This window comes from Anabrus simplex, chromosome 1, assembly GCF_040414725.1.
Source record: "Anabrus simplex isolate iqAnaSimp1 chromosome 1, ASM4041472v1, whole genome shotgun sequence".
In the NCBI taxonomy this organism is placed as follows: Eukaryota; Metazoa; Arthropoda; class Insecta; order Orthoptera; family Tettigoniidae; genus Anabrus; species Anabrus simplex.
The window spans coordinates 701,715,280-701,729,720 of record NC_090265.1 but is presented as its reverse complement, the minus strand read 5'-3'; the positions used below and the strand labels follow the sequence as shown (position 1 = coordinate 701,729,720).

At 39.4% G+C, this 14,441-nt stretch overlaps 1 protein-coding gene across 1 annotated transcript in view; it reads left to right on the top strand.

Moving 5' to 3' along the window:
• The window catches only part of LOC136872229 (neurotactin), a 402,540-nt gene that overhangs the window by 384,796 nt on the left and 3,303 nt on the right, over window positions 1–14,441 (top strand). The window contains exons 6-7 of the mRNA XM_067146058.2: window positions 242–380; window positions 7,628–8,526. Coding sequence (XP_067002159.1) covers window positions 242–380; window positions 7,628–8,526 — 1,038 coding nt within the window. The remainder of the gene's footprint in view (window positions 1–241; window positions 381–7,627; window positions 8,527–14,441) is intronic.

Genomic DNA, 14,441 nt, shown 5'->3' with positions numbered 1-14,441 from the left:
CGTAGACAACGGTGCCATCTAGCGGATGGTGAGCACACAACGCCATACAGCCAACCTAAAGACAATTAGAGCAAAGTTGCAGATACTTATTGACTTTCCTACATATATCATGTTGTGATTTGTACTAAAAAAGGCTGATTGGTCTAGCAAAATTTTGTTTTAATTTAATTATGTAATTTAAGTGTAATTTATGGCCAATGGCTGAAATAAATTCTTTATTTAAAGAAATCTCTGTTTTTAGGAGGAGTGCTGATTTTCATCATCCTGCTTATCATCATCATTGTGATTGCTGCCTCCGGCCCCAGTCCACCATCTCACATGGGGTCCCCAGGGTCTGGACGATACGTCGATGCCATCACTAGCTGTGGACCTGTTCAAGGGTATGTCCTATTCAGTAACTGTCCTCAATCTTTATAAATTATGTGAAGGTGTAGGAAATGTATTTATTTGCAGTTGTGTGCAAATTAATCCAAACATGGTCATTTCTAAGTCTGTTTATAATTAACCATGGCAGGATCATGTGTTCCTGCTAAATACTGATCCCACTTTCAAGCTAATCGCATTGTAGGTGTATGGTGACATTATTTGGCATTATTGGATGTTCTTTATAATGCAGTAATTAGATGAATATCTCTGGGTAAGGTTGTCATCAGCTATAACTCGACCCGAGTATATATAACTTCTCCCTGCATACATTGACTAGTTCAACTCAGTTTACGGATGTGTTTGTGATGACTAAACAGACCAATCCTGGCATAAAACATACGCCCACACGAATCACACGGAATGAATGGAGGAGGGCAGGGTTGTAATTGATGGAGTTTTCTTGCTTGTCACTTGGCCTCTTGATGTCTGCAGCGTTATCTTTCAAACAAGTTGACAGCGGTGGATGTAGTGTTCCGCCAAAGTGAACGGTCCACAGCACATTCTTCCCATGTCTGTATATCTATGCCAGTTGTCTTCATGGTGTTTTTCAGTTGGTCCTTAAAACGCTTAAGAACATCTCCTTGAAGTCTAGTGCCAGAGCAAAGTTCACCATAAAGAATTTGGCGGGGAAGCCTGGTATCACCCATGCGGTTAACATGGCCTAACCATCTCAGTTGATGAGCGATGATTGTTCCATCAATGCTATGGTATGATTATTATGAAAGACAGATCATTGTTTGACTTGATCTTTATGTTAAGACATATGATGGGAAAAAAGATGGGAGTTTGGAAAAGATATGTTGATGATATTTATTGATATTGAGAGAGCTTAAGACACAGTTGGTATTAAGGAGAAAACAAGTTAACAGAGCTATGTACAAAAAATGTGTTAATAGTGTGAGCACTAGTATAGGAAAAACAAAATGGTTTAAAGTTGAAACTGGTCTCCAGTAGGTAAGTGTTCTATCCCCCATACTATTCATCATAGTCATGGATGAAATTCATAACATTAAAAAGAGATTGGGAAGACAGGCAACAAAAGCTATGTTGTTTGCAAATGATATAGTGATATGGGGTGAGGATGAAAGGAAGTGCAAAAAACAGTAGATGTATGGAATCAAGAGATAGAAAAATTTGGTATGGAAGTAAGCCCAGAGAAAAGTAAAACAATAGTGATGACAAGGGGAAGGAAGGAAGGAAGAGCAAAGATAAAACTGAATGCGAAAATTCTGGAAGTGGTTAAAAGTTTCAAGTACTTGGAAAGTGTGATCGCAGAAGATGGAAAGTGGGAAAAGAATACAACAAGCAAACAGCCTCTACCAAAGTGTAAGTGGTATTTTGTGGAACCAAGATGTCCCAAAAAAATGTAAGAAAGTATTATATTCAACCTATAATGAACCTATCCTAACTTATGCAGCTGGATCGTGGACTACAACAAAACGAGAGAAGAGTAGAATACAGGCAGTGGAGATGAAATTCCTAAGAGGTATCGAGGGCAAGACCAGAGAGGATAGAATTAGAAATGAAAAGATAAGGAAAAGGACAGGAATCTTGAAACTTCAAGATAGGATAGAAACAACAAAGCTAAAGTGGCATGGGCTTATATTGAGTATGGGAGAAGAGAGAGTGCAAAAAAAAAGTTTTTTTCAGAGAAGTTAATAGGAAAGAGACCACGAGGAAGATCCCGAAAGAGACGGACAGATAGTGTGGGAGTGCATAGAGAAGAGGAGAGGAAAACCACATGTACTTAAAAAAAGAAGAGTGGTGGAGAGACAGGCAGCGACGGAGGATGTCATGTTATTGTTCTGCAAATTTGTAATGGATACCACCCCGTGGAGACTTTAAGAAGTTGTGACAATAGCTGAGCATACCGGTATGTCACAAAGAGAAATTACTTCACAATGTGGTGTTGGAGTTGGTTGCTGTTGAAGTGATACCAAAAAATAGCATTTTTTTTTAATCACTGAGGGAAGGAAACTGTGGTTGGAAATAAAAAACTACACCAGACGAAGACCATTTACTCATTAGGAAGAGTAAAATAACCGCAGGCTCTCAGCTTTTTAACATAAAACAAGACTTTAACCCTGGAACTGTATACCATGTTTCAGGGACCCTAACCATACATAGGCTACGAAATACCCCACAAAAAAACAGGTGTTTTACACATTCACACGTATGAATTATTTTGAAATATCATGACATCAGTGAAATGGATTATTTTCAACACATGAATATATATTTGCAAATTAGAACAGCTCTGTAATTGGTGGTAATGAAATAAAATCACATTTTAAAAAATCTACCTTTTGATTTATTTGTTCAAAGAATAAACATTTCCCCCCATACGGAGGTTGCCCGTAAGGACAAGGTATTCTAAGTACATTAATGACTATATAAGTGATTTCTCAGTATGGATAATGAACCTTTCAAGGCTTTGAGGACCACATTTTTGGTCTGTGACTCTGGTAGTTTGAATCTTGAGCGTAATTCTTCGAAGAACTTAGGAAATGTTCCTCTTGCACCGATCATGAAGCCTATAACCTCGATGTTGTTGAGTCCATATTCACGTTGGTAGAAGGAGATAATTGGTTCGTAAATGCTTTTTTTCCCCCCTCGTTTACTTCACTGGGCTGGTTAGCGTGCGATTCAGGCTGAACCACGGGATCAATAATATATCCTAGATATGGTTTTTGCATGCAAATTTTACAGTAACATAAGTGAAGTTCTGGCAATAATTAGAATTTATTAGTTGTTCAAAAGTCAAGGTGGTTTATTTAAAACAACAAAAACAAATAAAGCCAATCTGGGCTTTTACTGTTTTTAAAATATTTTGTGCTCATTGTTGACAAGCTGAAAGAAGTGCAGTGGCATATAAGGAAATATCATGACACTAAGGGTACTCACGTTACTCTTTCTCCCCTGTTAATACCGAAGGTAGTGATTTATAATCATTTTCTAAGTTGGGTTTGATTTAGTGCCGCTAACCATACAGTTTAGGAACCCTACTTGCCGATACGACATCTTCTGGTTACTGTTACTCTTGCATGGTGGCACTATGGTGAAAGTCAGTGGTGTTACCTTTGCGGGAATAAGTAAAGTATATTTTCTTTTTCTGTAGGATTATGAATCTGTTTGGGCAATACCAGATAAGTACAGGGTGTTTCACTCACATTGGGGCTGGTGCAGTGCAGCGCAGTGGGTAGATGGGCGAGCTGAAGGTCAGACGAGCACATGGCAACTCGCTGATCTTGGGGCCAGACTAGCGCCCGTATGAATCACATGTAAATGACAAGCACACATAATAACTCATAATCAAAGTAAAATAATTGCTCACCTTGTCACAAAGGTGTTTACTATGTTTTACTATCGAAAATTTCCTCAGTGAAACTTAATGACTCGTTAGCTATGTTTGCGGTTTCTGAGTGTTGCTGGAAATATCCAGATTGGCATTCATTGTCCGCCAATTGTTAAAAATGGTACGAAAATGTCATCCTTATATCTCTCTCTCTCTTTTTTTTTTTGCTTTACGTCGCACCGACACAGATATGTCTTATGGCGACGATGGGATAGGAAAGGCCTAGGAAGTGAAAGGAAGCGGCCGTGGCCTTAATTAAGGTACAGCCCCGGAAACCACGGAAAACCATCTTCAGGGCTGCCGACAGTGGGGCTCGAACCCACTATCTCCCGATTACTGTATACTGTTACTCATTTGGAACAAATGTTTCATATTCCCTATGGGTATCAACATCTATATCATACTGTATACTGGTCGCACTTAAGCGACTGCAGCTATCGAGCTCGGTTCCTATATCTCTGACCAGCGATTGTGGTTTCAAAAACTATAGGCCCAATTATCCTGTCTGAACTTAGTGCCGCCAACACTCCCAGTTTCACACTCCAGATGAACTCAAACAAAATATCACGAGAGAAATTGAGGCTGTCTCAGAAGATGAACTAATGCGTAGGAATGAAAATTTCTTTACATGAAGCCAAAAATTTCAACATCTTCTGTGAAAAGGTGAGAAATAATTTTACTTCAATTATGCATTATTATATGTTCTTGTTATTTACATGCAATTCATACGGGCGCTCTCCCTGCCCCAAGCTCAGCTAGTTGCCATGTGCTCGTCTAACCTTCAGCTCACCCATCTACTCGTTGCGCTGCGCTGGCCGGCTGGCCTGCCCCACTTTGAGTGAAAGACCTTGTAGAATTGTGGCATGAATAATGCATTTTATCATGTGGTTGGTGTTAAATAATGAGCACAGTATTTTTATTAGGTCTAATACAATTTTATTTGGTCCAATTCGTATGTATAGAATTCAATTAGAATGTATAAGAAGCAAGAAAATTCTGCGAGAACTCCTCCAGAAAGGAAACCAATGTTACCTCTTCTAGAAAGATCAGTTCAGTTGGAATGGAGGGATATTTCATTATCAACCTAACTTAACCTAACCTAACAATGTTTTGTCACAGCTTTGATACGGTTTATTGACTTATCCTTCATGTATTCTTCTTGACTTATGGCATATTTGCTTGTGTATATTATTACAGCAGGGTCTCACTTGAGTCAGAGAAATAATAAGAAATTTCAAGAAGGCAAACACTGAAGAATACGGTTATAGTAATGCATATGTCAGTTTGAAGCCCGAAATGTATACCTTTAAATTAAGTGAGAGTGTTTATTTCCTCAGTTCACCTTTAAGCTTGAAAACTGACTTAATTATGAATATCTTGATTGATTATTTACGTGGGTAGGTGAACCTCCATTCTTGATACTTACATTGAGGTTAGTTTGTTGATGGTTACGTCTTGTGATTTCAATATGTAACTAGTCAAGTTGGCAGCAGTGATGAGTCATAAAGAAAAAGGGAATAGGGCAGCGATGTTTGCTTTATAGTGTACAGCCTTACGTGCCGAGTACTATAATTTCAACTCAAGTCTCCTGACAAATAAACTATCTTATTGATATATGGTGCAAAGAGTGAGTCATCCTCATTGTCTTGTGCCCATCTCCCTGTGTATACTTGATTTAACACTTATTTTTTCCTTTCCAATACTTTTATTATCACGATGGGATCCATTTCTCCTTTTGTGTTTGTCCTGTGTTTCTAATCTTTTACTGCCTGTATTTAGTGTTTCTTCCCTTTTCCTGTATTTACCCATATTTCTTCTTATCCTACACTTTCACATCAAGTCACATGGCACCTCAGTGAGTGTTGATGCCCACCCTCCTGATGAAGCTTGGAAACAAAAGCGAGCTCGTCGGTGGCTGAGAAGAAATGGATGTAGAAGAACTGGGCATGATGAAGAGAGATCCATTATATTCAAAGAGAGCTGTTTGTGAAGATGTGGACATTGTCTTTGTCTTTTTTGTTTTGTTGCCTTGCAATTATGTTCATCTTATTATGTGTTCCTTTCCTTGTTCCTATCTCTCAGTGGCAGCGACTGATGGTGGTGGGGGGGACATCGCTCCCCCACTTTGTGAGAAAACATTTTACCAGAGATGCCAACTATTACGGATTTCACCTCACAAGTAAGGTCAAAGTAACAATATCACAAAAAACAATTTTCTACGGGGGAAAAAAGGAAAGGAGGAAAAATGAATCCTTTCGAGCATTACTGCTCAACCCTCCTTATTTCAATGCTTGTGAGCTGGCAACGATACTTTGATCGTCACTTCCTTTTGCTACCCGTAAACGTTGAAAATTCATTGTGATTGAAAAAGCTCTTCTCCATTATAGAACCTTAGGTAATATTGTATTTGCAGTATTAAGTGAATTTGACAGTAACTCTCCCACAGAAAGGGTTTTCAGTGTTGATATTAAAAATGGGACGGAATTCAGGTGTTCATTGAGCACATCTACAATGGAAAATCTTATGGTTCAGAAGGCAAAAATTTGAGGGAAGGATGCTTCAAGAAAATCCACACTGAAAAGCAGCTGCTGGGTGCAAAACAAGCTACAAAGAAGGTTTTATGACAAAACTAACTGGTAATGTGCAAATTTGTTGTGTAATATGAAATGCTTCAGACTAGATTGCTGCCGGAAAGGGCAAAGAAGATGTCATTATCGAGAAGGTAGGAGATACTTTGGATTTGACATGAAATTATCCGGCTGGTGGTGGGGATGTAGGTGCATTACATTTTTATTCTATTTAAGCCACTTGAAACCAAGAATTATACGAATTAGTAAAAAAAAAAAAAAAAAAAAAAAAAAAAAAAAAAAAAAAAAAAAAAAAAAAAAACTAGCCTTTCAGGCAAGCAACTCAATGTTGAAAACATCCTAAGGATATGAGCTATGAATTTCAGGTAAGTAAAATATAATAAAGTATGATAATATATTCTTTATTTATTCCTAAAAATTACAATAGTTTTCTTAATCATCGTTATCTGGCAGATTAGATTAGCAGTTTGCCTTTCTCTACCACTATGAGCGCTTATGTCAGTCAATGCATTGTTTCACTTAAGCACCACTATGAGTGCTAATGTGAGTCAATGCATAGTTTCACTTAAACTGTTATGAATATGTTCAGTGTGGACATTTTTCAAAAAATCAAAAAGCACCTGAGGGTATTGAACCAAAGAACACATTACAGAAAGAATTATGTAAATAAGTAAATTTGGCTAGGATTTGAATCAAAAAGAAAACGAGTAAAGAAAGGAGTTATTTTAGGCCATTTTTTCGGAACTGCATTTAGGCCGGAAGTGATTTTCGAAATAGGTTTTTTCTTTCGTTTGATAGAGCTCTCCAAGACTCACAATTTGAAACCTTTCTGGACCCTTCAGCCCTTCAACTTTTGGCACAATTGAGGACATTTCTTAATTTTATGATTTTCGTAGTATGGGAACCCCTACTTTGTCTTCTAAGAAATATTTTCACGTTAAAAGTAATTTGTACAAATCCTGTCGTCTTATCAGCTAATTTGTTCCTTTATTTTATTTTATTATTAACAAACCTAAGAGATTTCTCTTTTCTGTAAATCCCCCCCCCCCTCTCCTTCTGATTCCCAATTGTGCCACTACTGCTATCTCTGTATGTATGACTTCATTCTCATGTTATGTTTCGTTTAGGTGGAAAACTAAATATTTAGGTATTGCCATTATGTGACTCAGGGTGCACTCGTAAGGTACTGGGATAGTACACTGTTGTGTCCTGGCATGACTAAACCACTGTTTTTCAATGTATGTACCTTTCTCTGCAGGTTGGTTGAAGATGGAGCTTTTGTGTTCCGAGGAATTCCTTATGCGGCACCACCTGTCGATGAACGGCGATGGCTGAAGGCACAGCCAATCCAGAACCTAAACGACTGTTGGGAAGGAACATTCCTGGCTTATAATACCACTCCTAGCTGCTGGCAACTGCACTCTGATGGTTCTATGGACGGGTCTGAGGACTGCCTCACCTTGGACGTGTACACTCCTCGCATTGGTTACCACTCACCATTGCCTGTGGTTGTGCTCATTGGCGCTGAAACTTTGCTGGGTGGATCTCCAGGCGATCTTGTTCCTTCCGGGAAACTGGCCAAGGAACATGAAGTTGTCTTTGTACGTCCCAATTTCCGGATGGGAGTGTTCGGCTTTTTAGCCTCAGATGTTCTCTCTCAATCTACACATCCACCAACGTCAGGAAACTATGGGCTATCTGATATTCTAGCAGCCTTAAAGTGGGTGAACCTTAATATCGTGAATTTCAATGGTGATCAGAAATCGGTAACTGTGCTTGGCCACCGTGCTGGAGCTACCTTGGTCACCGCTCTAACTACGTCGAGACTGTCCCACGGACTTTTCCACAGGGCTTGGTTGTCTAGCGGGTCTGGAGTGTACCCTGGTAAGCAGCTTCAAGAGTCAGAGATGAAGAACGCCAAGTACGTGAAGAACATAGAACAGTGCCAGGGGAACATCACGGCAGATTGTCTTCGGTTAGTTGATCCTGAGGATCTCATCAAAGCAATTCCCGACAGCTGGAAGCCTGTGATCTCGGATCTTCCTAAGCCTGAAGAGGAGCCAGCTCATGAATGGCTTGTCTTGGATGGTGAAATTCTCCAGAGACATCCCTTTGAAGTTTTCAGTAACGGATCCCTGCCCTTCAAGATAATCATTGGTAAGTGTCCCTGCTCTCATATGTTACAGAACACTTGATAGAACAGTCATAGCAGGAAAATTATTAACTAGATAGAAGGTCTTAATAATTGGGTAACTCCACCTTTACAATACTGTACAATATTACTGTATTCCTTTTTATTTTATTTTAAAATGGGACATGTTTTGTCTCTTCCACGTGAGACATCTTCAGCCTAAATATAATTGTAATAAGACACATGATATTCTTGGTAACACTAAAGTATTTTTCTACTCTGGTGGCGGGCGGCCTACATGCTGTCAGGGGAAGCGGGGAGCATGGGGCCGACGAATCCAGCACGACGTGAGAGGCCGTTATGGGAGAGAGACAGAGGCCACTACTACAACGTTGCCAGGAGCGCCCGCGCGCTTTTAAGTTGTGTTGAAATCCACATAACAATAAAATACAGAGCTTCGTATGTTACAGTTCGATTATGGCCCGTGGATGAGTTTTATTATTTTTATTTATTTATGTACCGTATTTACTCGCCTATTAGACCCCTTTTTTTTCCACTTTTACAGTCAAAAAATGCGAAGGGGGTCCAATATGCGATAACGTCAAATTTCGTGCAGTGAACACATGACTTCTAGGCTATAAATTGTACCCGTAAACATTCTACACTATTCTTTAATAAACTTATGAATGTATTCTGCGTTTTACTGACTATTTTCGTTCGAAAATTTTATAAATTTAAAAAGACAATGGTGAACATGACTTTTAGGCCTACATATATTTTAAATATAATCAATCACTTTTATTTACTGTTTTAAGCAATATTAACACAAAATAATGAAAAAGAACTTAATGGCCAGTTATTTGTCACTGTCAGTTGTATTTGATAGTTCGGGAAACACGCGAGCATCGTCGTACCTACGTTACCAACGCTCAGCTGATGCAATACGACCGCGGCGCACAGCCCGCATAAAATGTAATACTGTACTCCAAAAGATAATTATTCATGAGGTAAAATAAATTCACAAAATATACACTTACTAAACAACATCCGGCACTAAAATGAGAATACAAGAATAAAAGAGAGTGAGGAAATAACAAATTACGGTACTTACAGTTAAGGGAGGTTATGGTGTACAAAAGAAACACTCCACTGATCCGAGACTCAAGTAACTTTCTTGCCACGTGTATTTCCCGGAATAAACGAGACATGGTACACACAGAACTAGATACACTAACCAACACACAAATATCAATAAAACTACAGCTACAATAAACTATTAAACGCATAAAAAACTACGTTATTGCACTAATGCTGTGAACTACGCTATCCTAGAGAGATGAAGACTAGAAGTAATATAACAATTTAAAAAACACAAATTACTGCTGAAAATGTTCAAGATCGCAAACCGTATCGGCAGCTAATAGTGCTAAAGCTACGGAAATAGACATCTCTTAACTATAAGACAGACGTATCACACGATTTTAGTGTGAGCTTGAATCAGGCGGGTCGGACGGACGAACCTTGAGCTCTCTCAGTGTGGAAAGCTGCGGTGAGTGGAGAGTTTCACTTCCGCCTCTCTTCCTGCAGGGAGGCCAACCAGCCGGCAATGGAACCAACAGTAACAAAGTTCGTCATATTGACATATATAAGGTTAAGAATTCAAAGCATATTTTCATAAACCGCCATTTGCGTCACAAGTACTGATTATATCAGCTTTTACGGGACATTTTAAGTCTCAATTCATTCACTGATGGCCGATTGCGAGTCTACGGAGGAATACTCGCTACCGTATTTTCTGACATGTTGGCAATTTTCCAAGACACAGACACACGTACTGTGATAGTCTGTAGTTGGAAAGTCGAGAATAAAAAAGTAGTAGGCCTATTTCTCCGTTTACGCTAATCCACCTACGAACTCGGACAATATTCTGTGATGCTTGTACCGTACTGCTGTAGTGGCTGTCGCAGATAAAGCTGTCAGCTCCGATTGTGCCGATCTGGCAAAAGGCAGCTGAGGGCTCAAGAAAATGTGCGCAAACTTGTACACACATTTGTACGACGTCATCAGAGCTGCAGTACAGCTTGTAGTACCCGCTACGAAGTGGAATCGTTTATTGGTCTCAGCTGAATTTCATTACGGGGTCTAATATGCGAGATTTATTGTTTTCCATTCTCTTGGTCTCAAAAAGCCGGGGGGTCTAATAGGCGAGGGGGTCTAATACACGAGTAAATACGGTATTTATTTTTATTATTTTCTTATATCTTCGATGTAGTATGATACGAGTCAGTTAGTAATGCATATAACAAGTGCATGGACAACAGACCGAAAAACAATTCGTTCAAAAGTACAGAGTTCTTAATGCATATAACAAGTGCATTGACAACAGACCGAAAAACAATTCGTTCAAAAGTAGAGTTACACAACACATTTTCTTACTTTATCTTACCTTATTCCAGCTGAAGGATCCGTGTTACAGCACCCCGACACTCGCCATCGTCACCAGAGCTGTCACCGGAAATATCCTCGTCACTCGACTCCTCACTGTGGCTGTCGTCTCGCAGATTTATGATGATATCATCCATGACTGTGTCCAATACCACGTCCCTTTTGTAATCGTCCTCTTGAAATTTTTCAGCATGTGACACACAAGCCTTCCACTCCTGTTCGGTTACTTTATCCAGCTCCTCTTCCATTAAAGATTGGACGTCAGTTAGTTTGAATGTTTTGTTCCTTTTCCCTACAGCAGTTTTAACATTTCCCCAAACCAGCTCTATGGGGTTATATTGACAGTAATAGGGTGGCAGGCGAACAACGGTATGACCCTTTCTGTCAGCAAGTGTATCAATTTCGTACATTTTTGCCTTTGGCTTGAATTGTTTCACAAGAGACAACAGTTCGAGTCTGGTGTGATTGCTGTCATGAGGAATATTCCTAGCACATGACCACGATATAATATCAGCTTTTCGTGTGTTCGTTGTAGGAATTCGTTCTAGCTGTACTGAATGGTAGCTGGCATTGTCCATTACAATCACTGCGTCTTTGATGTTCCTTTCGTCAAGAGCGTCTAAAAACTTCAAAAACCACTCTTTAAAAACCATAGCGTTCATATCAGTGTGGTAGTCATCACTGGTCGATTTCACCTTTGGCCTGAAAACCAATTTACATTCCTGTAGAAAACCAGTGCGACTGGAACCTACGTGACAAACTATAATTCGTCCACCTTTCCCTACAGGAACTTTTAAACCTCCTGTACCCTCTTTATCTTGCCAGATTTTTGTTGGAGCATAATTCTGATGAATGTAAGTCTCATCTAAATAAAATATATGGGGCGATATATATGCATTCCTCAAGAGATGCATTTTTCTCAAAAACGTTACTCTGGCTGTTACTATATCAGCTCTCTCCATTAAAAATCTTCTCCCGTCGTTGCTTTTTTTATACTTGAACCCCATAGACTTTAGTATCCTCCACAATGAAGTAACTCCCCATTTAAATTTTATATCTCTTTCTAAATCACGACGTAATTTGTTCAGTGTCGGGTATTCACCCTTTACGTAATAACTGAGGAGAGTTCTTCTAATTACATCTTTATGGAACTCGTCGATTGCCTTTGTTATACAGTTCCTTTTGATTCGTTTGCGCGGTGATTGAAATGAGATGGAACCAGATGACTGGGTACTGTCTTTACCTTCCTTTACTATACGCTGAACGGTTCGCGTACTAACTTGACAAGCTTCCGACACTCTTTGCTGCACTTTATACACACTCGCTAAAGGGCCATTATTTTCTGCTTCCTTTTGAAAATATTCATGAACATTGCTGATCAGTTTTCTACCCTGGCTCCTTATGTCCTTCCTCTTCGCCATTGTACAATATACGTATAGTGCAATTATTATATAAAAAAACAACACAGAGCAACACAAATAGAAACAATAGAAAAAACTAACGTCACATCACATGCCACGAAAACGTTAATCGAAGAATGCAGTAAAGGACGCGGCAAGAATTACTCATAAAACAAACTCGTCAAACAAGCTCTTTGTAATACCCAACGCACACTGTAAGACTACTCGGCTACACAGCAGTTCGTGGAGCGAAGTGAGCGCAGCAAAGTCTCCGGGCGACTGAATAGTTCTCAGCGCCACCGCTAGGCGATCTTTTGTCTGATTGGGCAGTGACATACTGCCCGCACCCCACTTCCCCTGACAGCATGTAGGCTGCCCGCCATCAGAGTAGAAAAATACTATAAAAGGAATTACTTATCCATAAAGTTTTAAGAGTCAAAATGACTAACTCTATCATATGTGGACACAGTTGAAAAAATGTTCATGTTGTTAAAATATTTTATCATAAATCTTAAAAAGTTCCATTGAGTTTTGATTTCAAAATTTAAAAAGAAAATCAATGTGAAGATCACAGTGTTCTGAAAGTAAGAATAATATCTTGATTAGGTTGATGTCATCTCAAGTTTATGGATGCTAGAGTGCACATACGAGGGTCAAGTCATAACAACTTTTTTTCTTTCTCGCGCACAGGAGACAACACGGAAAAGCTAAGATATGCATTTGGAAATATATGGCATGTACTTATGCATAGTGCCTGAAGACAAATTCTGACTTTAGGAGATTCTTGAAGGAAAGTGACAGAACACAGGCCATTGGTAAACACTGTTTTATTATGGAATTGACAGCAAATACACAAGATTACGTTCAAAGGACAGGTCTCCACTGGTTACAGACCTTCAAAATAATTGCCCAAGGTTTCCACTGTGCGTTGCCAGTGGTCGGGCAGGTGCTGAATATCATTCGCTGCATGTGTATCGCCAACGTGTGACACCTCTCTCCGAAATGCTGTTACGATGTCCTCTTTGTTAGCAAACCGTTGTCCACGTAATGGCTTCTTGACTTTGGGGATTAGATCATAGTCACACACCTAATGCTTCCCGCAACTCTGCATGGCATTGGTGTGCATTTCTGCCGCGGAGAACTGCTGTTTTAATATACGATCATTGCTCCTGCTTGTTGACTTCCATTTTGTGACGCTCTCACTCATAACACTGAACTTGGGGGCATGCTTAGACCCACACTGTTGTTTACATACACCATCTAGGGGCATCATACGCAAGTATGTTTCCAAATGCATATCTTAGATTTTCTGTGATGTCTCCTGATTGCAAGAAAAAAAAAAGTTGCCATGACTTATGACTCGACCTCCGCATATCTGGTTGAACAGGGCTTGTTTTTCCTAGGTGGAATTTCCTGATATACTCGTTGTGTAGCCAGACAAACCATATGGTCCATATATTGAGGTTATGTAAAATATACTAAAAATAAAAATGGTTAGAGTCTTTTGTACAAATTCTAAGGTAAATTAGGTTTTTATGGCGTCTGAGTACTTACTTCTCCACCCTGTTACTCTCTCTCTCTCTCTCTTGTTGGCCGGCCTGTGTGCGGTCCTGTGTGGAGCTGCTGCTTGCTGTTGATTGTAAGCTAGGAGCAGTTGTGTTCAAGAGTGGAGGTGAGGGGAGTGGTAATAAGAGGAGTTGAGTAGAGGTGAGCGGAAGAATTTGAAGCATTAGAAATTTTTGTATTCTGGAGAGAGGAAAAAAAAAAAGCTTTTGTGATTTCCCCAAAGAAAATGTTATAAGTTTCAGAGATTTCTTTTAGGTTGTTTTTGGGGTTACTTCTTGGGTCGATGTTAATTACAATATTTTCATATATGTTAAGAAGAGCACCTTTATTAATTATATTTAGGATGGAAAGATCCTGTTCAGAGTCGGAGAATGAATGATTATACTGTAGTCAGATATGTGACAACGCACGGCCGAGAATCTACCATATTTTTTGGTGTTAACATGCTCTAAGTAACGAATAGGGAAACTGCGTCCTGTCTGTCCAACATAACTAGCTGGCCAGTGGGTGCATGCCAATTTGTAGACTCC